The 25,021-nt window shown below is 51.4% G+C and overlaps 2 protein-coding genes across 2 annotated transcripts; both read right to left on the bottom strand.

Moving 5' to 3' along the window:
* Positions 1-2,392: 2,392 nt before the first annotated feature.
* Positions 2,393-4,172, bottom strand: SOCS1 (suppressor of cytokine signaling 1). Its single transcript, XM_028517684.2, has 2 exons — positions 4,036-4,172; positions 2,393-3,487 (listed from the first exon to the last, which is right to left on the bottom strand). Exon 2 carries the CDS (start codon positions 3,435-3,437, stop codon positions 2,805-2,807), a length of 633 nt encoding a protein of 210 aa, XP_028373485.1. The 5' UTR covers positions 3,438-3,487; positions 4,036-4,172; the 3' UTR covers positions 2,393-2,804.
* Positions 4,173-19,131: 14,959 nt separating this feature from the next.
* On the bottom strand, positions 19,132-19,419 carry PRM3 (protamine 3). The gene has a single exon (XM_028508058.2). It carries the CDS (start codon positions 19,417-19,419, stop codon positions 19,156-19,158), a length of 264 nt encoding a protein of 87 aa, XP_028363859.1. The 3' UTR covers positions 19,132-19,155.
* Between the last annotated feature and the right edge of the window lie 5,602 nt (positions 19,420-25,021).

The following is a 25,021-nucleotide window of genomic DNA, read 5'->3' as shown; positions in this document are numbered from 1 at the left end:
CATTCTCTATCCCCGTGCAGCCCAGATCACCAGCTCTCATTGGGGAGGGTACCTCCTCAGCAGCACTGGGCCCCCGACCCATCACTCCCCACACAAATCCTCCTCTCACTTTTCATTCTTGTAAATTGACGTCAGTGCTGCTGAATCACGAAGCTGAGGTATGAGGGAGAATCTGCACCGCCGGGGAAGCCACAGGGCACACACTGCGTCACCCCCAGCCCTTTTCCTCTGCACTGGTGTCTACACAGGGTCTCAGTCACTCGGGCCTGGAGTGCAGCTTCCGGAAACTTCTAGGTCCTGCTAAGCCACTGTACATGTTAGTATAGATTTTTTTAAATAAAGAGAAGGGGCCAGATCTGGGAGGTGTGATCAAAGGAGTCGTCTTTCTTAGCTGCTTTGCTCCTGGTTTGATTGGGGGGAATGGGTTTGTGTAATGAAGACGCTGTTTTTAAACTTTTTTAAAAGGAGGAAAAACCTGAAAATACTGTCAACTACCTTCTAATGCATCCTCTATAGATGAAGACCTGTTTCCTCATCTGTAAAATGGATGTTAATAGTAAGTCATGAGGCTAGGGTGAAGGTTGAATGTTTTAATCTAGGTAACTAGGGGCCTGGAATAGCTCCTACACAGTAATGCTCTATGTAAATGTTAGCAGCTGCTGCTGTTATTATTATTGCGACCGTTAGGTCCTCATGGGAGGCTGTTACCTAGTGGTACCCAGCCTCTGAGGCAGTACAATCTAAGTTTGAACATCTGGCTCCACCACTCGTTGTGTGCCCTACTTTGCCTCTCTGAGCCTCAGTTTTCCCACCTGTAAAACGGGAGGTTTCTAACTTACAGGCTAGTTGGTCAGGATTAAACAGGACAGCACAGGGCCCTGCACACAGTAAGAACTCACTAAGTGTCTGTGGTATGCCCAAGCACTGCCTTCTTGGATTTCTCTGTTTCTTCAGGCACTGTTCAGACTAGGTAGGAGACAGGAAGTCGGAACAAGGACAGAACTTGATCCACACAGAAGAGAACAAAGGGTAGGAGGATGGTTAAAAGGGAAAGCAGCGATTCCCTGGAGCCAGAGATAAGACGTCACCTCATTCCCTCCCACCCCACCTTATTAAAGGATGAAATTTCCAAAGCTCTCTGAGATCCTATATCTCTCCTGGCCATCCTTAACTTTGAAGCCTGAAAACTATATAATATCCAAGACAAGTATGGGCAGCTCCAGGTCTCAAGTTAATTTTCTGCCACACTTTCAAGTCTGAAAGGTATTATTAAATAATAGGACACTCCAATACAAGCATGTCCAAGTCTGCAGAGGACTGTTCTAACTTCTAAAAGTGAAGTGCGACGTCTACTTAACCCTAAACCTGAGAATGACTCAATTCATTGGGTACGGCAGCACAGCAGAGCTGCTGGCATGGCTTATCTGTCGGGCTGGTCACAGACAGAGGTGTAGCCATAAAACCCATGTCATGGGGACTTTCTAGTGATGCAGACCAGCCCCACAAGCATCCTGGAACAGCCATTCCCTCCCCTGACTCCTGAAATACCACTTTCTCTGCGACGCCTGAACACCTGCTGCTGAGGGTTCCACCTGCTCTAGCAAGCCCATTTTTGAGGTCCATGCTGAGGCTCCAAGAGGCAAAGGGAATTGCCCAAAGCCACCAGCAGGGCCCTCCCGTCACCACAGACCACAAAGCCTCTTTGTGACTCCAAGTTGTGCGTTCACCGAAAAGTACACAAGACAGAACTGGACGGGAAGAGGGAAGTCAGGTCCAACCCTGTATCTTCCATCCCATCTAACATGTTGAGATACATATTCGTTGAGAACCCTTGATGCTGAGTTCAGAATGTGCCACACGTTCTTCTCAAAACTCATCAAGCCTCCACTCCCCCTCCCTTCCTGGAAGTTATTGTGGTCACAGAATGGAAATTTCTCTCTGTCATCTAGTTCAGATTCTGTGTGGACAGCCAAAAAAGGCCCAAGTGTCTTCTTTGACACAGGAATGACCAAAGGCAAATCTACCCCTGCACTTGTTTTCTGTAGAAGGGGTTAAGAGCCTTACTTGATAGAATTGTCTCAGTAGAATTAAGTAAATGAAAGCAGGTAAAAGTCTAAATAGCGCCTGGTACACATTAAGTGCTCATCCATGAGCTGCCATTTTACCCAGACACACAATACCAAAACTAGACCAACAGTACCCAGACTGTGGGGGGAACCAAGCAGGGTTCTTAGCCACAGAACATGGATCACACACCACTTCCAGCCAAACTGCCAGTCTTAGGATCCCTTTCAAGGGATTTTGAATGGATCCAAGACCCATTCAAAACCAAGGAAAACCTTTGACCAAAGCACATGCTCTAGAAACCTTTTTTCTTAAAAAAAAATTTTTTTTCATAATAAAGTTTATTACCTAAACTGGTTGTAAAAAATATAAAATAGGATTCTGCACAGCAGAAAAATAAAGCCAGAGACCCTCCCCAACCCCTGGTTTGTGCAAAGATACTGGGTATATGTAAACATGAAGAGGTAGGAGGTACAAGTTCAGGTCCTGGCCCCAGATAGTTAAGTTAAGCTGCTACTACAACCAGGGGGACCCAGAGGGAGCACCAGGAGGGGGCATGCCCCCAAGAGTTGGGGAGGGGTCAGCGGCCTCATCTCCAGTCGAAGAGGGGGAGGGGCCTAGCCCCCCCCCCCAAGCTCCCTTCAACCCAGGCGGGGGAGGGCACCCACGTGGTTCCAGGGAAATAATAATTAATTAAAATAATAACAAGGAGCCCCAGTTAATGCTGCCTGCGCGGCCGGTCAGATCTGGAAGGGGAAAGAGCTCAAGTAGTCGCGGAGGACGGGGTTGAGGGGGATGCGGGCCAGGTTCTCGCGGCCCACAGTGGCCACGATGCGCTGGCGACACAGCTCCTGCAGTGGCCGGACCCGGCGCTGGCGAAGAGGGGCCCCCAACATGCGGCGCGGCGCCGCCACGTAGTGCTCGAGCAGCTCGAAGAGGCAATCGAAGCTCTCCCGGCTGCCATCCAGATGGAAGCGGCCAGCCTGGAAGTGCACGCGTATGCTTGTGGGGCCCGAGGCCATCTTCACGCTGAGGGCGAAGAAGCAGTTCCGCTGGCGGCTGTCGCGTACCAAGAAGGTGCCCACGGGCTCTGCGCGAAGTCGCTCGTGCGCTCCGTGCACGCTCAGGGGTCCCCAATAGAAGCCGCAGGCGTCCAAGAGTGCACTGGTACGGGTGATGCGCCGGTATTCGGCGTGTGAGCGAAAGGTGCGGAAGTGTGTGTCACCTGGGGCCGGAGCTGGGATTGCCGGGCAGGGCCGCGGGCGCACAGGGGCCACAGGCGAGGAGGAGGAAGAGGAAGGCTCTGGCCGCCGTCGGGGCTCTGCTGCCGTGGAGATTGCATTGTCGGCTGCCACCTGGTTGTGTGCTACCATCCTACACGAGGGGCCAGCAGGAGGGGTGGGCCATAGCGTCCGGGGGTGCGCTGATAGGGGAAACAGAGGCAGTGAGTGGAGAGTTTGGGTGGGCTGTACAGGTGAGGGGCCGCGAGGCAGCCGGGAATGTGTGGAGTTTAAGGCTGAGCCGCCGACACTAAAGAGCCGAGGGCATAGGACCAATTACGTGCGGCCCCTTAGAGCCTTAGTGGTCTAGAAAATACACTTCCCAGTGCGCAGAGCTCTTCCAGGCAGTGGGGACTTGATGGGGGCAGGGTCCAGCCTCAAGCCGGCACAGAGTTTGGATAAGCGAGGGGGGCGTGGAGAGAGCTGCCAGGGAATAGCCTGTCTGAACTATGGGGTTGGCCCTCGGCTCGCCGCCTGCTGGCCAGGCGGGGTATTGGCACCTCTTCCGAGAGATCTGGGCAAAGGCAGAAGAAAAGCTGTGCTGCGGGAACCCCATGCGCGGGGGGCTGCCAGGGTGGAGCCGGCGGGGGCCAGGGGCCTGGTGGCCCTGAGGCCAGTCTGGCACTCTGCTGTCCTTTCCTTTTAGTTTACCCCCTCTCCCTCCCGCTTCCTTGCCCAGTGCACAGCTCACCTGGCGGCAGGGCGAGGGGCACCGCGGGAGGGGCGGCAGGGGGCTCCGGGGCGGCTCTCACGCATGCTCCGGGACCGGGAGGCGTGCAGCTGCCTCGGCCGCAGCTCGCTCTGCTCGGAGCCCGCCCCTGCACCAGTCTTTTAAATCAGCTTGGGGGGCGGGGTCCATCTACAGGAGGCCCCTCCCCTTACAGGCTCCACCCCCCTCCTGCAGGCTCTCTTCTTCCGCGCCACTTTCGGTTTCTTTTTCTGCGTTGGAAGCCACACCAGCTCGACCTTTTCATACACTGGAGACTCTCCCGTGGGAGGCCCACTGCTCTGGCTTAACATCGCACCTGCCCTAGGAACCCTCCATCAAGGTCTCTGGCCCCGCCCCTGAACCGCCTAGCCACTTCTCGGCTGCAGCGTTTGGACTTGCAGCCCCTGTTTCGCCCCCCTGCCTTCGGTTACAGATTTCTGCAACCTAGCCCTTTGGGATGCTCTAGACTAGCCCTGACACGCCTCTCCCGGCCAAGTGTCTCAGCACCCAACTCAGCAGATCTCTTGTCTTCTACTCTGCTCGAGCCAGACCCCTCCACCCAACCTGGGGTCCTGCCTGAAGATCCCAGCCTTTGACCCCTCGGGACTACGGCTATTGCCCTTACCCCGTAGTCCATGAGCCTGGGGGGTGGGGGCCCAGGAGGCCCACCCCCACACTCCTCCCTGCCTGCCGCTGTCCCTGGTCTTGGCTTGGGCTTCCCAGGAAGTCGTGGCCTGACCACAAGGCTTCGGAGGAACCCTTCGGTAGCGCAGGAGGGGCACCTCCACTGCGCTTCGAGTTCCTCAGAAACTGGGCGGGGCCGGCAAGGTCCCCGGAGGACTTGGCTGTCCTCCTTTGTCGAGAAACTGAGGCTCGGGGAGGGGCTCTGGTTTGCAGTGACTGGCAGATGGGAAGCTCTGGAGGAGACTCACCCTCCTCCTTTTATTTTGGTTAGAGAGCAGCTGTGCACCCCAAGTGTACTTTGGCGCCCAGTGAAAAGATGGTTCATGTGATGACTCTTAAAACCTACTGTTTTATCTTGGGCAGCCCTTCTCTTCCCCAACTTCTTCGTTGTAGATTCCCCTCCCACTCTCAGTGAAGCATCTGCTTTACCTGGCACTCACACCTTGGGCTTGGGCGAGGTAGGGATGGTGATGTGGGCTATACTTTGTACATTTGTGTGTGATCCAGTGTTCCTGTCTATAGTAGAAAGGCGTGGAGTAGGTACCTGACTGAAATATGTACTTTTGAAGGAAAAGAAGAGGGAATAAGGGTTAAGGCTGGTGGGTGGGAAGTCTCAGAGTCTGGAGGGAGTTAGAACACTGGACTGATGAAGGGCATGGTGACTGGCCTCACGCTGGCACACACTGCCCTCTACAGGCAGCTCTCAAGCAGCCTGGCCAGCTCCTCTTCTTGAAGCCCTGATGCCTGGTTTTCCTGCCTGCCTTCTTGCCTGGTGTTTACCCCCTCCTGTTTCCCCTTGAAACAGGGGGTGCAGGAGGTGGCCCAGAATCAATCTTGCTTAGGACTCCATTGGCTCCCTGAGTTGTGTGTGACAGCAGCTAGTGTTGGTCATTGATGTGGTGGTCCCAGGTTGTGTGTGCGTGCATATGCACATATTTGTGTGCAGAGGATGACAAAGATGCAGAGCCATGCATGTGCCAGTGGTCAGGGGCTGTGGTCATTCCAGAGCTGGACCGTGGGATTCAAACTACCTGGGTTTTAATTCTACGTCTTCAACTTTCTAGCCTTGTGCTCTTGAACATGTAATTAACCCCTCTGCCTTGGTTTCTTCACCTGTGAAACATAATAATAGTACCTCCCTTGCAGCGGTAGGGATTAAATGAGTGATCATGGGTTGGTCAAGTGCTTAGAATAGTCCCTGGCTTATAATAAGCATTCATTAGGTGTTTGTTGTTGCTGTTTTTCACCCAAGGGTGCCTGTGGGTGTGGCAGTGCTTTGGAGCCCACAGATACATGGCTTCATTCCTTATGCCCATCTTAGAAGTCCTAGACCAGGGAGCACAGATTAGAAGAGGCACAGGCAGAGCAGGAGAAGAGTTTCACTGGGGAAGCCAGGCTCCTAGATGTTGGCCGTGGAGAGGGGTAGCACCTCCTTTTCTTCTCGCTTGAGCCGGGGCAGGTAGTCCAGGCCCAGAGAAAGTCACCAGGCTGGTCTGGCTCCTACATGACTTGTCTTCCTGCCAACGTGTCTCCTTGGCAGGCCTCTGGGCAGAGGGAGATCTATAAATAGCTGATGGCCCATATGCCCTCAGCCCCCATGGAGAGTTTCCTTGGCTACTTGGGAGAGCCACCCCTTTTCCATCAGGACTGGGGCCTCCTTGTCTTGCTCCTTCCTTCTTGCTGATACCCTCCCACCCATCCCTGTGGGGCCCCTTCCTTCATTTCATTTACTGATACCTGTGATACATTGGCCTAAGCTGACTGTGTGATAAATGCTTTATACTCCTTAGACTATTGGATTGGCATACAACATTCCAACCTGCCCATTTTACAGATGGAGAAACTGAGGCTGAGGGGAGACACTTGCCTAGGGGTACACAGCTTAAGAGGGGCAGAGCTGAGATTAATACACAGGATATTAGACCCCAGAGCTTTTGTCCTTGCCCACTGCATTGTAAACTCCCTCCCCCTGACCTGGTGTTCTCAAATCCTCATCTGTCTTCTGGAAAACTAGTAGATGTCACGGAAATAAATCAGAGGTTCATTTGGATCCTGAGCCAGCCTGGGAAAGAGTGGGTGCAGGTCTGCCAGCTTCCCTCTTATTTATGAGCTTGGTGAGCACCAGGTCTTGGCATTCAAGCCTCCGTCTTGCCCTTTGTGGCTTTGGGCCCTACTGAGTCTCAGTTTCCTTGCCTGCACAATGGGACTAGCCCCATGCTCCAACCTGGCCAGATCCTGGTTGTGAAAGCGTGGTGAGTCAGGACCTAGTTGCTTAACCCACGTGGGTTCTCTTCAGTGCCAACATTGACGGTTACTACAGCTTTGTTTTCATTTTCTGAAGCTCTGAGTTCAAAATGAAACCAAATCTAGATGCCAAAAGGAAAAAAGAAATATGCTGATTGCCAAGCATCTGCCTCCTGGCCGTTCTCCCTGGAGGACTGGTGCTAGGCTCATGTGAAGCTAAGGGGCATGGCAGCCCTGTGGAGCTCAGAGTCCACAGCAAGACGGGACTGCGTGTGGACTCCAGGACTACTGCTTCCCAGATGTGTGATCTTGAGCAAGCAGCTCTCCTCTTTGGGCCTCATTTGACCCATCTTCAAAATGAATTCTGGAAAAAAAAAAGTGTTGTGGAAGTATCATACCCCATAGAGCAGCAATGCATGCAAAGCCTGAAGCAAAGTGCCAAGCACAGAAAACGTGCTCAGCATACATGACTTCTCGCTACAGCGTCAGCCCTGTGTCCACAGCTTGCTCGGCCACAGCCAGACATGTGGGAAGGTTCTCTTCCCCAACTTGGCAGGCCTTGTAAGGGGCCCAGCCCAAGGAACTCAATTTCATAGGGTTTCCCCACCCCTCAACTGGCAAAGTCCTGCTGGGAAAAGCAGCACCTGGTCAGGAAGTGTCATATTGAAACTGCTCTCTCACCCAGTACTCCTCAGCAGTCCTCTTCCAACTCTGGGGGCAGCCAGCATTCCCATGGGAGTCTGTGCTTCTGGGGAGCCCCAAACAGTGGGGTGGAGAGCATGGATTCTGCTCTCAGCCAGCCTGGGCTTAAATCTGTCACTTAATAAGCATGTGACCTGGGGCAGGCTTTACTTCCTCTGTGCTTCAGTTTCCTTATCTGCAATATGAGGGTAATAACATATCTGTTTCACTTCTTCAGTATTTATCCAGCAGGTATTTATTGAGTGCCTACTGTCTGCTAGGCACTGAGGACTTAAGGTTCTTCTAGCAGACCTAGGGGAGACAGACAGTAAATTCACAGGGTCTTTTCAGATCGTGGTAAGTGCTATGTGGGAAATAAACATGGAGAAAGGGTGTCACAAGATGTTTATGGGGTGGGGGAGGAGCGAGATAACGTCGTCAGGGAAGCCCCTCGGAGATGGCGACATGAGAATTGAGGTCTTTCTAAAAGCAAGTGACAAGGACTGCAGGTAGAAGAGCTGGTGCCGGTGCCAAGGCCCTGAGGTGGGGGTGAAGTGGCATGCTGAGGGGTGAGAAAGGCCACGTGCGTAGAGAGCACAGGGGAGTGCAGGGGTGAGGCCTAGGGCTCAGCCACTTGATGGGGCAGGGCCTTGCTGGGAGGCAGGAGGGGTTTGGATTTCACCTTGACTGCAGGAAACAAACCCGAAAGCCCAGGGGACACTGTAGGATTGAGTGTGGAAAGAAAGATCCCTCTGGCTGCCGACCTTCCAGACAGTTTGGACTTTAGCCAAGATGACCTTCAGTAGGGACCTTGGGACATACCTCACAGCTGACCCTGAGCGCACCTCCCCCACCCAGGATGTCAGCACTCTAGCCCCTGAAAGGGGTGTCAAGACACCTCTGAGGAAGCACTGGGACATTCGTGCTTCCGGAGGCCTGAGCTCTGGGTCGGCCGTTTTGCCGCTGGAGACCTTGGGAAGGGGATCACCATTTGCTGGTGACAATTTTTGTGGTACATTGTCTTATTTTCTCTTTTTCATGGTTCTGCAAATTAGGTGTCGCCACTTACCAGATGAGAAAGCACCATTTAGGGAGCTGGTGGAACTTGGTGAAGGTGTTTTGGGGGAGCCCCACTTCACTGTGTGTGGTAGACGGGAGTCCCAGCCCCTCCCAACAGCAGGGGAGATTATATGCCTTAGTGGAGGGGGGCTTTGCAGCTAGCTGGGGACGCTTGAGGCCAAGAAGAAGCTTCTCCTCTTGGGCAGAGGAGACCGAAAGGCCAGGGAGTGACAACACAAGCCGGCGGCCGGACTCCAACGTGATGACAGGCTGGCTCCTCCGCAGTCCTGGGGAGACGTGATGAGAGCCTTCCAGCAGGCCCATTTATCCCTGCGTGACAGGTGAGGAAAGGAGACATTGGTCAGAGATGAGAAGTAGCTGGTACTAACCAGCTTTCAGAAAGTAGCCACCATTATTGTGTTAAGAATCCAAAACAGGAGGGGCTGGAAAGAGGATTTCTGAGAGCACTGGCTGTGGAGTCCAGACAGACCTGGCTCCGGTCGCGGGTCCCCACCCACCCCTATCAGCACTGTGGCTTCGGGCAAATCCACTTGATCCAGTGGCTCTAAGAACTGCCTCACGAAGCAGCTCCAGTGCCTTGTCATCAGCAAATCCTCAGGACCTTGCCCGAACCTATTCACAGCTATGTTTACGTACTTTTCTAATAAGCTGCTCTGGGTTCCCACCCTACCCCATTTCTGAAGTGGCAAGTTAGGTTTCAGCAGCTGACAACAAGAAGCAGTAGCAGATAACCTTGCAGTTGACATGGGGGGTGGAGGTAGAATTTGCAGAATCTCTGAGATTAGATAAGAACTGACACAGGGCAGGCTGGGCACATGGAGAGTAGGGGGCAGGAAGACTCCTCGGCTTATGGACCCCTCTCTGTGAGAAAGCTGTTGAGGGCGGTGGGAGCCACGACAAGAGGTTGAATTTGGCCTGGTTCTCTCAGTGTGAGGAGCTGTCTTGTTTTGGGGCACACTGACCAGCAGCAGATTTAACTGGCCCATGACATGGCAAAGCCCAGTGTCTGCTGGTGTAAGAGTAGGCACCTGGCCAAGCCAGCAGGGCCCTGAGCAGGCCCTGGAAGGAGGTGATCCTTGACCTGAATTTTAAAGAACAAGTGGGATTTAACCCAAGGAAAAGAAGGGAGGCCACTCCTGGCAGAGCACAGCACAGACACAGGTCTGGAGAAAAAAACTGAGGACCTGAGTGGCAGATGGCAGGAGATGAGCCTAAGCTAAGCAGGAGAGGCACTCAGGGCCACCAGAATGGTTTACAGGCAGAGGCTTGGCTGCCCGGAAGGCAATGGGCCGGACTTAGCCTCTCCCTGCCCAGGGCAGAGAGTCCCTGTGGGGAAAGCCTTCTGAGTCACCTTGCCCAGATTATCAAGCCCAGAAAGGATCTGATGCCATTGGCTAGAGTGAAGATAGCATTTTGCAGTAACAGAGTTTATGCTCAACATTTTTGTATTATCTCTTTTCAGAGCCAACAAATCTTTGCCGAGCACTTGCTGTCCTACTAGATGCTTCACTGATGCACATTTCTTTTCTCTCCCTTAATTTACTTTATTATTTCCTTGTATAAAATAACTAAAGCATTTTCCCTCCCAAGACGTGTGTCCTTCCAGATCTTTTTGTATGCATTTACATACTGCATTTTCTCCCATAAGAATACAGTGTTGCTTTGTGTAGAATTTTTTCCTCTATAAATGTTGTATCTTTCTCTATATTGCCCTTTTCACCCAACAACATATCCTGGCAACCTGGATAGATCACAAAAAGATCAACCTCATTCCTTTAAAAAACTACATAATATTTTTTAAACTGCCTCCTCAGTGTTCATTTAGCTGTCGCCCATGGATGGGCACATACATTGTTTCCAGTTTTCTGCTCTTGCAAACAATGTGGCCCTGCACCTCCCCATAGAGCAGAGCGTCTCAGCACCCGTGTGAGAAGCACTTCAACAGACACCATCGGTTGTCCACCGACGTGCCATGCACCTTCACCCTCTTGGCAGTGGCACTTGGCCTTATGCGCTTCCCCGTGCCTTCACCAGTACTAGTTTTTATCAAACCATTTCCATTTTGGCCCATTCAACAGATACCCAAGTGGCATCTCGCCGTTGCTTTAATGCCTGATCTTTCATGTATTCAACAAATAATCACTGAGCGTCTAATGTGCACAAGTACCTGGGATGCAGCCGTCAAGAACAGCGTGGTCCCTTGGAACCTCTTCACAAAGCATGAGGTACAGAGAGAGAGGCTCAGGGAGGTTAAGGGACAGGCCTGGTATCACCCAGAGAGGGAATGGGGGAGCTTGGAGTTGACTCAGTCTGTGTAGCTGTAGAGTTTGATGTATGTTTTCATCCTGAATCATATCTCAAATGCGCATCTCATCGCAGGCACTGCACCCTCTTCTTTGACTGCTCCCTCCTCCCCCAGGACTGCTGGGCCTCCCAATGACATCTAGGGCCTGCAGCAGTGACGGTGCCCCAGGCAGCTGAACACAGTCCTACCACAGACCTCACCGTACTCCAGTACCCCACCGAAATTAACCAGAAAAGTCAGATAGGTTGCCTTCAGAATCTGCATAGCCTCTCAGTGGCTGAATTGAGTGTCTGTTTCTGTTTCCTGAATTTGGGTCTCCAGCAGGCCTGCCCTCAAACTACTGCTGCCCCACCCCAAACCAAACGAGTGAAAGAATGAATCTGTGGTTTGATGTTTTTCCTCTTGTCATCATGTGTCCGACTGTGGGAGGGTGGCTGTGTGCCTGTGAGTGCTTGCTTGAGTGTTTCAGTGTGAGAGGGGAGGCGGGCGAGAGCCGGCCCGTGTGCATGGGAGGGTGTATATGTATTTGGGAGTCCTCAAATGAACCTAGGTCACTGGATCTGAGTGGGTTTGAGTGGTGACTTCTTTGATATGTGACTGGGTATCTGTCCCCTTTTTTTCTGCATGTTGGTTTCAGGGAAATGTGGGGTTAAGATGGGTCTATAAGCCATGAATGTGACCCAGTCTGTCTGCTTCCCAGTTCACTTCCTCTGTTGTAGAGACCATGTCTCTACACCTTCAGTGGTCATATTATAAAAGGACCTGTTCAGAGAATAGGGAAGTCCTCTGGTGAGCGGAGCTCAGAGTCCCTGACCTTGTGCTCAGACCCGCTTTCTCTACCTTCTCCCTTAAACGTGCTCCCTAGAAGTGCTTTCCAAACTCTTTTGCACTGTGACTTCAATGACTGTCATGGGATTATGTGGTTTTACATTTTTAAATAGGAACCAGGAGGTTTGGGGCAAAGGATGAATCTCCGATCCCAGACCTGCCCTCCAGGAGGCTTTCATCAAATCATTTCACTTCTGAGTCTCAGCTTCTTCATCTGTAAAGTGGGAATAGTAATACCTCCTGCTGAGGATATGTGGACTCAGTGGAAGTATATTATGTCCAAGGGTCTGGCACCTAGTAGGTGCTCAATAAATGGTCACTTCCTCAGCCTGACTGGGCCCTTCCCCGCACTCTAAGAAGGTGTGTGGTATCAACCTGGAACATTCCCTGCTGTACATGCAGACTGTGTCCCAGACCCTCTGCTAGATGCCTGCATGATCATCATCTCGGCAGACTCCCAGCGACTCCTCGAGGGAGGCACTTTAGCCTCCCATTTTACAGAGGAGGTGACGGGGGCACAGAGAGAGGAAATGACTTGCTAAGGCCACACAGTCGAGCTCTGAAAGAGGACCTTCCACAGCATGCCACTGCTTGTTCTGCAAAACTCAGACTTCCTTTTTTTATTGAGCTATAATCGACATATTATATTAGTCACAATGAAATGACATATGTAATCAAGTGGTAATGGAAGGAATGCAATTATTTTTTTTAAAGAAATGATATATGTGTCTGTTACAGACAAATGACCACCACAGTAAGCCCCCCTTTTGGTCCCTCTCCCTGCACTGCAAACACCCTCCCAAGTCCACGTTTGCTCCGTCCTCCATCACCACATGTTCTATCTCATTCCTTCAGCCCAAATGCCAAATGATACGCAAAAGGGAGTAAGAGCAACCGTGTGCCAGTCCTGCGCTAGGTGCCTTCACACTCCTGTGGCTGCTGATCTCCCCAAGGCTGGAATTATCACCCTGCTAGGCAGATGAGACACGTCAGTCTCAGAGCGAATGTGACTAGCCCGAGGCCCCCCAGCTAGGAGTGTGGGAGCCAGTGTAAACCCGAGTCTGACCCTAAAGCCAAGGTTTGTGGGTTTGAAGGTCAGAAGGTAATCTACATGGGACCCTGACCATTCCTTAATCCTTTTATCTGGCAACTAACATTAAAAAAAAAATTTGTCTAGTACTTTATATGCCCAGTTAATAATAGCAAAGTGTCATTATGACATTTTGTGATAACTATGTTCTGGGCCTAGATACAACTTCACACACATGATCTCACTGAACCCTCTAGCCTTCCAACAAGAGACCCATTTTGTAGATGAGAAAGCCCAAGTTTTCTCTTGATAATTGGTGTAATCATTTAATGACACTATCTTATCTCCTAATTCATTTGGAACCTGTGCTCCTGTAGGTCTCTCTTCACCTTCCTCTTCCCTTGCTAGTCCAATGCCTTTATAAGTAGGCACCCAGTAAATGTTTGCTGAAGGAGGAACTCGCTCCTTCAGCCCATTCGTATTGGAGATCTCCGGTGCCATCCTTCCATCCCTCTCTCCTAGCCACAACCTACCAATGGCTCTTCCTCTTGTCCCTTCCGCCCTCTACAATTCAGCCTCTACACAGCAGCCAGCACAATCTTTAAATACACATTAGACCTTGTCACTTGCAGCCAATATAATGTCCAAGCTCTCCACAGCCTGTGACCGCTGCATAGCCTGGCCCTTCCTGGCATTCCCACCTCCTCCCCTGCCATCTGTGTAGCCTGAACCAGCTACTCCAGTCATCGGAACACCCCAAGTTGTTTCCCCCCTTGAGGCTTTTGCACATGCTGTTTCCTCGGCCTGGAACCCCGTCAGAGTTGCTCTGCGTCATGTCACCTTGCTTCACTCTTCCTGCCTGTCTCCTGCCATACCTCGGCTGGCTGCTGTGTTTGGATCACATCAACAGTGTATGGGCCCGAGGGATCCTGTGTGTGCACACTTGCATACACAAACGAGTGAGCATATAGGGCAAAGGAGGGCTCTGCACAAGCAGAGTGTTGCCCTCTACTTTGAAAACTTCTTGGTGTCTCCACCCTCCATTCATTTCTGCCCCTGTGCTGGCATGGCTCCTTACACTTCCATGAGGCGTCATCACAAGGTGCACGTCCCAGCTTTTCTGCTTTGCGCTCCCCAAACACAACAGCCTTAGTGAATTCAAAATGCCGACTCAAGGAAAGTCACCCAATGTACAGCTTTAATCATTGCCACATAGAAATCACTTGTAACATCTTCCTGCAAAAAGTTTGACTTCCTTCTAGCAGTCCATGTGTGATGGTGTTTCTCATTTGGGTGGAACAGGCACAGGAGCAAGCCATGGAGTGCGATCTCAGTTGTGTTTCCGCCCTAAGTGGAAGGAATAGGAAAGGGACCTTTAACAGTTGTACTTCATGAAGTTACTAGCCCTCTCCTTTCGGTCTTGTACTGCTCATTTGTAATCAAATATGGACATGGAAAGAGCATAGACTTTCACCAAGTTCCTTTTGATCTATGAATCCATCCATCCCAACCATTTAAAATCACTGGGTGAAAAGATAAAAACACTGGGTTGGCTTGTGGCCCGTCCATGAGTCATCCCAGTCTTTTTATCCAACATTTATTTCATTCTTTCAGCTATGACCAGGCTACCCATCTAGTTTCAGTCCAAATATATGTTCTTCCACCCGTTGGTCCATTCAATTCATCCATCCACTTAACCATCTGTCAGTTCACCTACCCATCGGATTGTCCGCGATGATCTAGTCATCCACTTACCTGGTCAATTATTTAACTAATTCACTATCCGATACTCATCAACCACATCCAGACCTTCCACTCATTCAACTGACGCATTCTCCAGTCCATCCCTCTACCCATCCATCAGTCCATTGAAGCAGTCATTAACCCTTCTACCATATCTCTTCACCTAACCACCCTTCTAATGAATTACTTATTCACTGGCCTCCCATCCACCCATTCATCCTTTCACCCAGCTAACCTGGCACCTGTCCACCTTCCCGATCAACCCATCCAACTTATTTGAAGAACTAGTCCAGCAAAATGCATCATGTGTAAAACTCCCATAGTTTTCACTCTCCTTCTTTAGCATTGCCTGTGGTTCCTCTGTGCTGTAGCCTGGAGGCTGCAGCCTTCACCTCACTGTGCCCAGTGTCAGGCTGGACAGCCCCCCTCACCTGGGGAGTTCTGTGGCCTGAGCTTCACTTCTTTGTTTTGTACACCTACTGGCTCCTCTTGACCATTTTCCTCTTGTTCACTTTTCCTTCCAAGTTTTTTCTTTTCTTGGTGCAACTGCAGGAATGGGTGGTAGGTTGCATGCAGCAGTGGTGGGAATGCATAGTGTGTTTGTGCTGTCTTGGTGGTGGGCTGGGGCTTGGACTCTGGCTCTGGTGGCCTGGTGGGCAATGGTGGCTGGAGCTCTGGCTTCAGCTGTCACTCTTGCTCCAGCTGCAGCTCCAGCTGCAGTTCTGGCAGTGGTGGCTGCGGTTGCACTGGTTGCAGCTTTGGCTTTGGGGCCGAGTTGCTACAGGGCTGGGTGTGGGTGATGGGAGGCCACGCTGGGAGGGACAGAGGCTACCTCCTCCTCTTCTTCCAGCACACCAAGCTTTACAGAGTCCCTGGCATCCTCTAGTTTTATAGTTGGGCCCACTTCTGGCAAGGGTGTAACAGATGTGCCCCAGTGGGACAAAGCCCTCTATTACATACCCTAACCCCCAGGGTGGGGCAGTTTTCAGGGGCCCTCTAGGGTAATCCCATCTGCTGGTTAAGGGTAGGGACCCTTGGGTCAGATTGAACTGTGTCCACATCACAGATCTGCTTTTTCCTTTCTTTATGAGTCACTCACCTGGGCATTTACTTCTCTAAGCCCCAGTTCCCCTATCTTTGTAGAGTGGGGACAGGAAGAATACCTACCTCCTAAGGACGCCAGACAAATTAAATGAGAGACCCTGTGTCCAGCAGTTGGCTCAGGGCCAGCCCCCAGTAAGAACTCAGTAAACATTGACTAAGCATTCCAACTCTTTCTTATTCCACCCCGGCAGTTTAGAGGCCAAGGTCACAGTCCTGACCCCAGTGATAGTTGACTGGAGGGTGGGTGGTTGATACCGTTGAATGGATTGGATGGCTTATCAGATGAGTGATAAGAGTAATGGATGGATTAGGCTGACGGGTGGTCCTGGGGCCTGCCTGGCAAGCCACTTTCCCAGCAAGATTTAGAGCCAGGTTCAGTTTCAGTTTGTGCTGATGTCCTATCTTGGGTTAGTTGCTTTGGTTTTAGGGCTTGGCTTCCTTATCTGACAAAGGGATGTCATTCCTTCCTTCCTGGTATTCTTGTGAACCTGAGGCCCCTGTCAAGCCACTGGAGGCCCTTGAAAACTCTCTTCCTCTTTCAGATTCCTGCCTCCTGACTCTACAGTCCCCACCCCACCCCCACCCCCACCGCCCGCTAACGAAGGTGCAGGTATAGTTGGAATCACACCAGCCCTGACCCAGATCTCCCAGCACCTATGGAAGAAAGCCCAAACCTGTGTTTGCATAGGAAGTCCTGTGAGCAATAGCAGCCCAACCCTGCCTACACCTTGGCCAATGCCCTTGGACGTAGCTCTTGGCCACTCTAGCCTGAAGTTTTCCCCTCTCCCCCATGAAACTCCCTCAGTCTCCATCTCCCTGCCCCTGGCAGACCCCTCACCCATTTCTATTTCTCATTGTCTGTCACTCATGCACACTTTGCCTCTTGTTATGAGGCTTTGCTATCATCTACTTTCATTACAGTTTATTTCTTAACAAGCATGTCATTTCACTCGCAGTGAAAACCACCCTCATTTACTGGGTACTCCCTATATAGCTGGGCTCCGGGCAACCCCCTTTCTTCTAGGCAGCTTAGTCCTTGAGTCTCACAATGGCCCTTTGTTGTAGAGTCTGACTGGTGGCCCCCAAAGGTATACCCAGGTCCTAACCCCAGAACCTGCAAACATGACCCTATTTGGAAAAAAGCATCTTTGTAGATGTAATTAAATTAAGGAGAGTGCTTGATTATCCAGGTGGGCCCCAAGTCCAATCACGAGTATCCTTATAAGAGGCAGAAGAGAAGACACACGGGGAGAATAGACCATGTAAGGCAGAAGCAAAGAAGGAGCCACCGTGAGCTGTACAGGGCGAGGAAGGGTTCTCCCCTAGGACCTCCAGGGAGAGTATGGCCCAGTTGACTTCTTGATTCAAATTTCTGGCCTCCAGGATGTGAGAGGATAAACTTTTGTTATTTTTAAAAAAGATTTTATTTCTTTATTTTTAGAGAGAAGGAAAGGAAGGGAGAAAGAGAAAACATTGATCAGTTGCCTCTTGCACACGCCACGACAGGGGGCTGAACCCACAACCTGGGCATGTGCTCTGACTGAGAGTCGAACTGGCAGCCTTTCACTTTGCAGGACCACACTCAAACACCTGAGCCACGCTGATCTGGGCTAAATTTCTGTTATTTTAAGCTGTCAACTTTGTGATAACTGGTTGCAGCAGCCCCAAGAAACCAGTGAGCCCTATGAGACAGGTATGATTATTACATTTTACAAAGAGGGAGCAGACTCAGAGAGCTTGGGTAACTAGCCCATAGTCTCACAGCTCGTCAGTGGCAGAGCCAGGGTCCAAACCAAGGTCTAGCTCCCTCTTGTCCTGCCCTGTGGTTGCTGAGGGGTCCAAGGGGGTGACAGAGGGCACATGTGGCTCTGTTCTGGTGGCCTTGCCTTTTGCGGGCTCAGTTGGGCTGGTTGGAGGCCATGCTGTGAAAACTCTTTCTGAGCCCCCCATCTTTCCCCACACACCTCCACTGCTAACCCCCTACTTCCACATGTTTGCGTGTGTAGTGGGACAGAGACTGTGGTTTACTAATCTTAGAGCCTGACTCACACAGAAGGGCCGACAAATGTTTGCTGGGTGACCGAATGGGCAGCTAGATCTCTGGGAACTGCACAAAAGGACAAAGCTAGCTAACCAAGTTACTTGGTCAGGGGTATGGGTAGGAATCAAGGACAGCAGGCGCCTCCTCCTTTGGACATCACTTGCCCTTTGCTGTCTGCAAGTCTCAACAGTGGCCTCCCCTCTGAGTAACCCAAGGTCTCTCCTTACCCGCAGCACATAATCCCTACCCCCAAAGAAGCTGAAATTCCCTGGGAACGCTGCCCCTTCCCTCCCCCCAGCAGCCCTGATCAGGATTCTTCTCGGCTAAATGGCTGGTTCTTGGGGGCCTCCCAAGGGTAGAGGGTAGAGATCACATTTGTCATTTCTTCAGGGGCAGGACAGACAACGGACACATCCTGTTGCTTCTCCAAGTGGACAGAGTATGTGGACACGGCCTGGGTTCTGTATCTGTGTTTGGCAGCTTCTCCGGGCTTCCTTTGCCCATTGCTCTAATGAGGACACGGGTTCTGTGCTCACAGCCAGACCCCTTGATAAAGGCACACAGGACCCTCTGCGTACCACCTTGAGTGTGGGGTGGCAGCAGAAGAATCACTGGCTGAGAAGCCCTCAGACCCCTCCACACACTCTGACCCTAAAAGCAGGGCCAGCGAGGCAGATGGGGCCACCACACTTCAGTAACAACACCATCTTACACATTCACTCTGCGCCAGGCCTGGGCCCACCCAACATTTCAGTTAACTCTCCTGACCCACGGACCGATTGGGTACTACTACTCTTGCCCGCAAGCTGGGGAGGGCAGACCAAGGCTTAAAGACAGACAGTGACTTGCTCAGGTCACACAGCTAGCAGAAGGAAATTTGGACCCAGGTATGCTGAACTCCCAAGCCAGTACTTCTCAACAAAACTATCTGTGGCTACATTGTCCCATCAGGTGCTCTCAGCCTGTGTCTGATCAGACTTGGAGAGGAATCTCCCCTGACTCACCTACACCTCCTGTCCCCTGTCATACATGTACCCTGAGATGAGACTGGCTGAGATGACTTTCCAGCCCAGGCTACCACATTTTCATTGCCCCCTTCCAAACAGGGAAGGGCAGATGAGAAGTCACAGAGAGTAAACCTTGTGGGAACTTCTGGCTGGACATCAGGAGCAGGGCCATTGACAACTCTTCAACCTTCTTACACACACACACACACACACACACACACAAGGTACCACAGCACTGGGTTGGGGGGACCAGAAAGGAGGAGAAGAATTCCTTTGGAGATTTTATTGATTCTTTTCTGAAAGTTCTTCTCACTGGAACAGCAGCAGGCACCTCTTCCTGGGCCATCATCTGAGATCAGGAGAGTGTCTGCTTGGGCTTGGGGCTCTGCTCGGCCACAGGGTCATCTTCAGCGCCCTCCTCCTGCCTCTCGGGCTCCATCAGCAGCAGCTTGCCCTGTACCGGCAGCTCCTCTTCCTCCTCCTCTTCTCCCTCCTCCTCTTCCTCGCCCTCTGAAGATAAGGAGAAGTTATCTTGGCTCACGCAGGCCACGAGCTTCTTCATGGAGGATTCATGGCCCCGGCTGTGGCTTGTGCTTAGCTTGGCACAGTGGGAACCCATTGCTTGCTTCGGTTGTCTTTGCGGACTGGGAGAGAAAGCCACTGGAGGGGCGTTCAGAGTGGAAGGGCCTTGAGGATTGTAGGCAGGGCGCTGACATCACAAAGGAGCCCCTGGAGTTCCCCACCCTCAGATACCCACATCACAAGCAGCCCCAATGAGCTCTCGCCACCTGCAGAGCAGAACAGAGACAGGATGCCAGGCCAGTGCCAATACCAGTGCCAATGCTGCCTCCCCTTGTCCTCATTTGTCCTGATAAAAGTCCCGTTTTCAGCCCTGACCAGTGTGACTCACTTGGTTGGGCATCGTTCCTCAGAGTGAAAGGTCACTAGTTTGATTCCCAGTCAGAGCACACGTCTAGGTAGCGGGTCAGTCCCCAGTCAGGGCCCGTGCAGTATTTCTCACCCTCTTTCTCCTTTTCTTCCCCTCTCTCTAAAAATAAATAAAATCTTTAAAAAATAAAAGTCCCCTTCTAGCTGCGATGACAGTTGGGGACAGAAATTCCAGGAGCAGGAGAGTACACAGACTCCTCCCCCATCCCAGAAACACCCGGCCTAAGAGAGCTGTTGACAGTTCATGCTGACAGTCCAGAATGGTGGCTACCGTTTGGAGCTGGGGACACAAAGCAGCTTTCTGGTGGGAAGGGCTGAAAACATTCATTTTCTTGACCTGGGTGCTGTCTATACAGGTATACTTAAAATGTGTGTCCTCTGTATAAACTACACTCCTGTAAAACTAAAGAAAACCCCTTTCCTATCTTCTTAAAATCACTCTTTAAAGACAGTGCTCCTAAGATTTTGGTGTTACAGGTCTTAGCTCCACATGCCCATATGACACAATTTCAGCATGAGAAGGGGAGTTAAGTCCAAAGAGTTTTCCAACATGTAAGTCATATCTTGCTAGTTTTCTGCCCCAAATCCTCTGTGGCTATGGTAGGCCGAATGACTCTCTGAGGGTCATGAGATGGGGAGATGACCCTAGGTTAGCGGGGGAGGGGGGGGGGCTAAGGGATACAGGGACGCAGATTATTTCACAGAGCTGGCCATGTGACCACAGAAGCAGAGACTGGAGTGATGCAGTTATAGCCGAGGAACACCAAGGATGCTGGGGAACCACCAGAAACTAGGAAGAGGCAAGAATGACACTGGTACACAGGGTCCTGTCTCAGAATTTGAGTGGCCCACAGGGCTCATACAAATCTGCTCCTTTGATTTTGTTTCCTCCGTGCCAGACCTGCTTCCCATCTCAGCATACTTTCCCAAGCTACCCAGCATGATCCTTAAGATTCTTCAGTTTGCCCCCAGAGATGTGGATGACAATGAAATAGGAAGGTCAAGGGGGGACTAATGTGGCCTTTGGCATCACAAAAGGCAAACCCTGACTCCGTAACACTCTATGCCTGGTTCCTAGGAGCACTCAGGGCTGAACCCCCTGCTTTGGCCCCCAGCCCCAGCCCCCAGCCCCAGCCCACAGCCCCCAGCCCCCAGCCCCCAGCCCCCAGCCCCTTTTCTCCCCAAGAAACGGAAGCCACATTTGTGCCACTTGCATAAATGAAACCCTGACAGGCCAACAAATTTCTTATCTCGAGCTTTATTTGGCAGATGACTTTTGCTCATTTTACTCAAGAACTTCTGGGCTTGGGGCATGGGCATCCAGCATGGAGGGATTGCTATGCTCTTGTGAGGTGTTCTTTGGCAGGTGACTTCCTTCATTTCCAACCAGGGGTGTGACGGGCCTAGGAAGGGTTAATGACACCTTCCGTGTCTCCTCCTCCTGCTCCTTCTGCGTCCTTTTGGAAAAGAAAGCTCTGGTCATAGGGCAGTCTAGGGGACCTGGGCAGGGCTGGGGTTTGGGGACTATCAAATGGGGTGGAGTCCCAGGGCATTTATGAGCCTCCCACTACCCTCCTGTGCCAGGGCCTGGAGGTATCAGGGATGCCCAGAGAGAGAGCAGCTGGGACTGGCCGAACCTCTGCAGCGCCTCCTGCGCCTGCAGGTGCGTCTTCGGCGTCTTCGGCAGGAGCAGCGACGCCTCCTATATAGCCGCCTTCGGGAACAGTGCCTGCGTCTATAGTGATAGCAGCCCCTGAGCGTCCTTCCATCGACCTGGGACTCCTCTGCATTCGGGTCCTGCTCCTGCTCCTCACCCTGCTGCCGTGGAGTTTCGCTCACACTCCTCTTGTGGTGTCGGACCATTGTGATCACAGGTCAGGCACTTAGGCTAAGGCTGTAGCTGGCTTTATGGGCAGAGGAGGAGGGCTGAGGCCTGCCCACCTGCTCTTGCTGTTGTTGGTCTGGTCTGCTGGCAGCTCTCTGGGCACTTGTATATAAAGGGGACCCCCCACTATGACTTGGCAGCCCCACCCCACCATTGTCCTCACCCTGGGCCAGCCCTCTCTGTGAAGAAAACATAGAGCAGGGGTCCGTCCATAGCCAGCGTGGCCCAGAAGGGCAAGCCATTCCTTCCTGGGTTTTTTTTGGTAGCAGGTGGGACTCTTGCCCACCTTTTCTTGTCCAAATCTAAGCCCTTCTTTCACCCAGCTTGTGGGAATCCACACACAGCCATTTCTGAAGCTGCCTTATCACTTTAGAGGCTGTGTCACGGGTGGGACTTTATTATTGCTTATCTGTCCAACAGGTATTTAGTGGTTACTATATGCCAGACATTTAAGTCATTTACTTTCCATACATTTAGTCCTCGCTGTTATAATCCCCTTTCCATAGGGAAAACTGAGGCACAAAGAGGTTAAATAACTTCTTCAAGGTCACTGAAAATAAGGGGCTTCAGAGTCCATGCCCTTGGCTTTCCATCCCCTTCCCAGCCCTCTCTGTACTTTGATGATCCCGTTAAAGTAGAATCTGAATAATAGCAACTGGTTTCCCTTTCATACACAAAGTTATCTGTGCCCTAGGCCTGTGAACATTATCTGGCAAAATGGACTTTCTGGGTGTGCGTTAAGGATCTGGAGATGGGGAGCTCATCCTGGGATTATCCTAGGTGGGTTCAAAAGTAGTTACCTTTGTCCTTAAAAGATGGGAGAAAGAGGCAGGAGGGTCACAGGAAAAGAGATTTGAAGATCCTATGCCACTGGCCTGAAGATGGAGAAGAAGGAAAAGCGTGCTCCAGTAGCACAATCGGTGAGCACGCGGGACTTAGGCAGCAGCACATGTGCTGGTGATGCTGGGGCTGTGAAGATGGAAAAGGGACATGGCTCCACCAACATCTTGATTTTAGCCCCGTAAGACCCATTTTGGAATTCTGTAAGATAATAAATTTGAGTTACAAGCTGTGAAGTTTCTGGTAATTTGTGACAGTGGCCATAGGAAACTAACACAGAGGCTTAATTTCACCTTGGTGTTCACATGCATTAGGGTGGGCAGGGATTTCTGTGTCTAGCCATCTGCCATTATTGTCTGACTGGGTGCGGGAAGCCCTCTAGTGCCTGGGGTCTTGGAAGCCATTTCAGATCCCCATTTAATGCCCTCACCTGAATCTTGCAAGGTTGATGTGAGGCCTAGAAGTGATGAATGCAAATTCCTGTACACTGTGGTGCCTGAAACATGGAGGTCATTGGCATGTTTCTAGGTTCTAGGTGACCCTGTCACACTGGGGAATAAGTGTCAGCCCTGGGCTTTGCTCTGCCACCATGAATTTGTGAAGCAAGCCCAGTAGATCGATGTTCACAGTGTCTTGTGAACCATCTCCACATCTCCTTGGTTTTTCAAGCCATCAGCGAAACCTGAGTGGGCAAATGACATGGTCATGTTACCATGTTTTCCCCTTCATAGGTTAAATGTGAAAGCTTTTACAGTGAATGGTACCTGAGCAAGTGACCATCACTGTACCCAAACTGATGGGAGCTTTGGCAAGAAATAAACCGTGGGCATTTTGGGGTAAAACTGGCAGGATATAGTGATGAGCTTGAGCTGGAAGTTGTTTACCTGGCTCTCTGGGGCCGGGACAAGGGAAAGCAAGATTCATTTTTTTTTTTTAAAGATTTTATTTTTTAGAGGGGAAGGGAAGGAGAAAGAGGGACAGAAACATCAGTGTGTGGTTTCTTCTCACACACCAACTGGGGACCTGGCCCACAACCCAGGCATGTGCCCTGACTGGAAATTGAACTGGTGACCCTTTGGCTCGCAGGCCCACTCTCAATTCACTGAACCACACCATCCGGGGTTCTGTGGTTCATTTCAAGCTGCCAACAGAGTGGTGGAGTACAGAGGTGCAGAGAGATGCACTCAAACTAGTGTGACCTGGCTCCTGTCCCCACGGCAGGGGAGATCGATAAAGGGGTGGTTGGAGAGGCAGATTTTGACGGATTGGGTAGTCAAGAGTTTGAACTCATCGTGACAGCTGTCACTTATGTCCCCCCTTCCTGGCATCCCCAAGCCCTCCTCTCCCCCCAGTGCCCTTCTCAAGGCAAAGACAAGAGTGGGGTTATTTTTTCAATGTTTATTGACAGGCGGCGTTGTTCGTTAGCAGGCTCCTGTTCATTTCATTGGCATGGTGGCATGTTCAAGATGTTGCAAGAGGGTCTTGTAGGCCGGTAAAATTCAGGCAGGAGTGTGGTGGACTTGCTGGCTTGTGCCTTTAGCATCTTATCTTCTTCTCCTACACCTCACAGAGTAGCGGCGGCAGCACACTGGGGAGCAAGATGAAGGGAGAGGAAATTTCAGGGTGGGCTGAGTCCCCAGGTCCACCCAGCTCCTCTGCTTTTCTACCCACATGGGGACCCCCCTTTACCTCTCCTCCGCCTCCGACAACAGCGCCTCCTTCGTCTGCGACATCTTCGTCTACGGCGGCGGCATCTGCTCCGGCTTGGGCTGCGGCAGCATCTGTATCTGGCCATGGTGCTGGATGGATTCGGCCTGGATGCTCAGAGCAGGTGTACCACCTTGACTGAGCCAGCCAACCTGTGAGCAGGTGGAACTTTGTGGGCTGTGAGCCAGGGGCTGGTTCCTGGGCCTCTTATAGACATAGCAGGACCCTGGGCATTGTGAGGTCGCAGAGGCCTGCACCTCAGACGACAGCCAAAGCGGTCCTGCATCATGTCCATATATGGGCATGTGGGAGGCCCTTGGTGAGGGCAGGGTGGGGCTGCCCGTGTCACCAAGATGACTTCTCTGTAAAGATAATCACTCATTCACTCGGTCAATTAACAAAATATTACTGTATACCTACTAGGTGCCAGATTCTGGGCCAGGTCTCAGCATACATGATAAATAAAGCAGATACGTTTTTGTGTAATAAAATTTTTAACTACAGGAAACACTAATGAAATAACCACACAGAATCATTGTTGTGAAAAATGCTGACAAGAGAAACTTCAGATTTTTATGAGGGTATATGTTGAAAGGACTTGACCTCATGGGAGGCCCCAGGAAAGCCCCCTAAGGAAGGGCTGGGGAAGTGAATTCCTAAAGGGTGAGCTAGAGTTGGAGGATGGAAAAGCATCGGGGAAAAGGGAACGGCTGGTGCAAAGTTCTGAGGCAGCTCGGAAAGTATGACTCCACTTCTAGGAAGTATCCAAAAGAGGGAAATCCATAGACACAGAAAGCCATCTGTGGTTGCCAGGAGTGCGGGGACTGGGGAGGGACTGCTT

Source organism: Phyllostomus discolor, chromosome 3, assembly GCF_004126475.2.
Source record: "Phyllostomus discolor isolate MPI-MPIP mPhyDis1 chromosome 3, mPhyDis1.pri.v3, whole genome shotgun sequence".
NCBI classification, from domain to species: domain Eukaryota; kingdom Metazoa; phylum Chordata; class Mammalia; order Chiroptera; family Phyllostomidae; genus Phyllostomus; species Phyllostomus discolor.
This window is presented reverse-complemented; position numbering and strand designations above follow the sequence as displayed.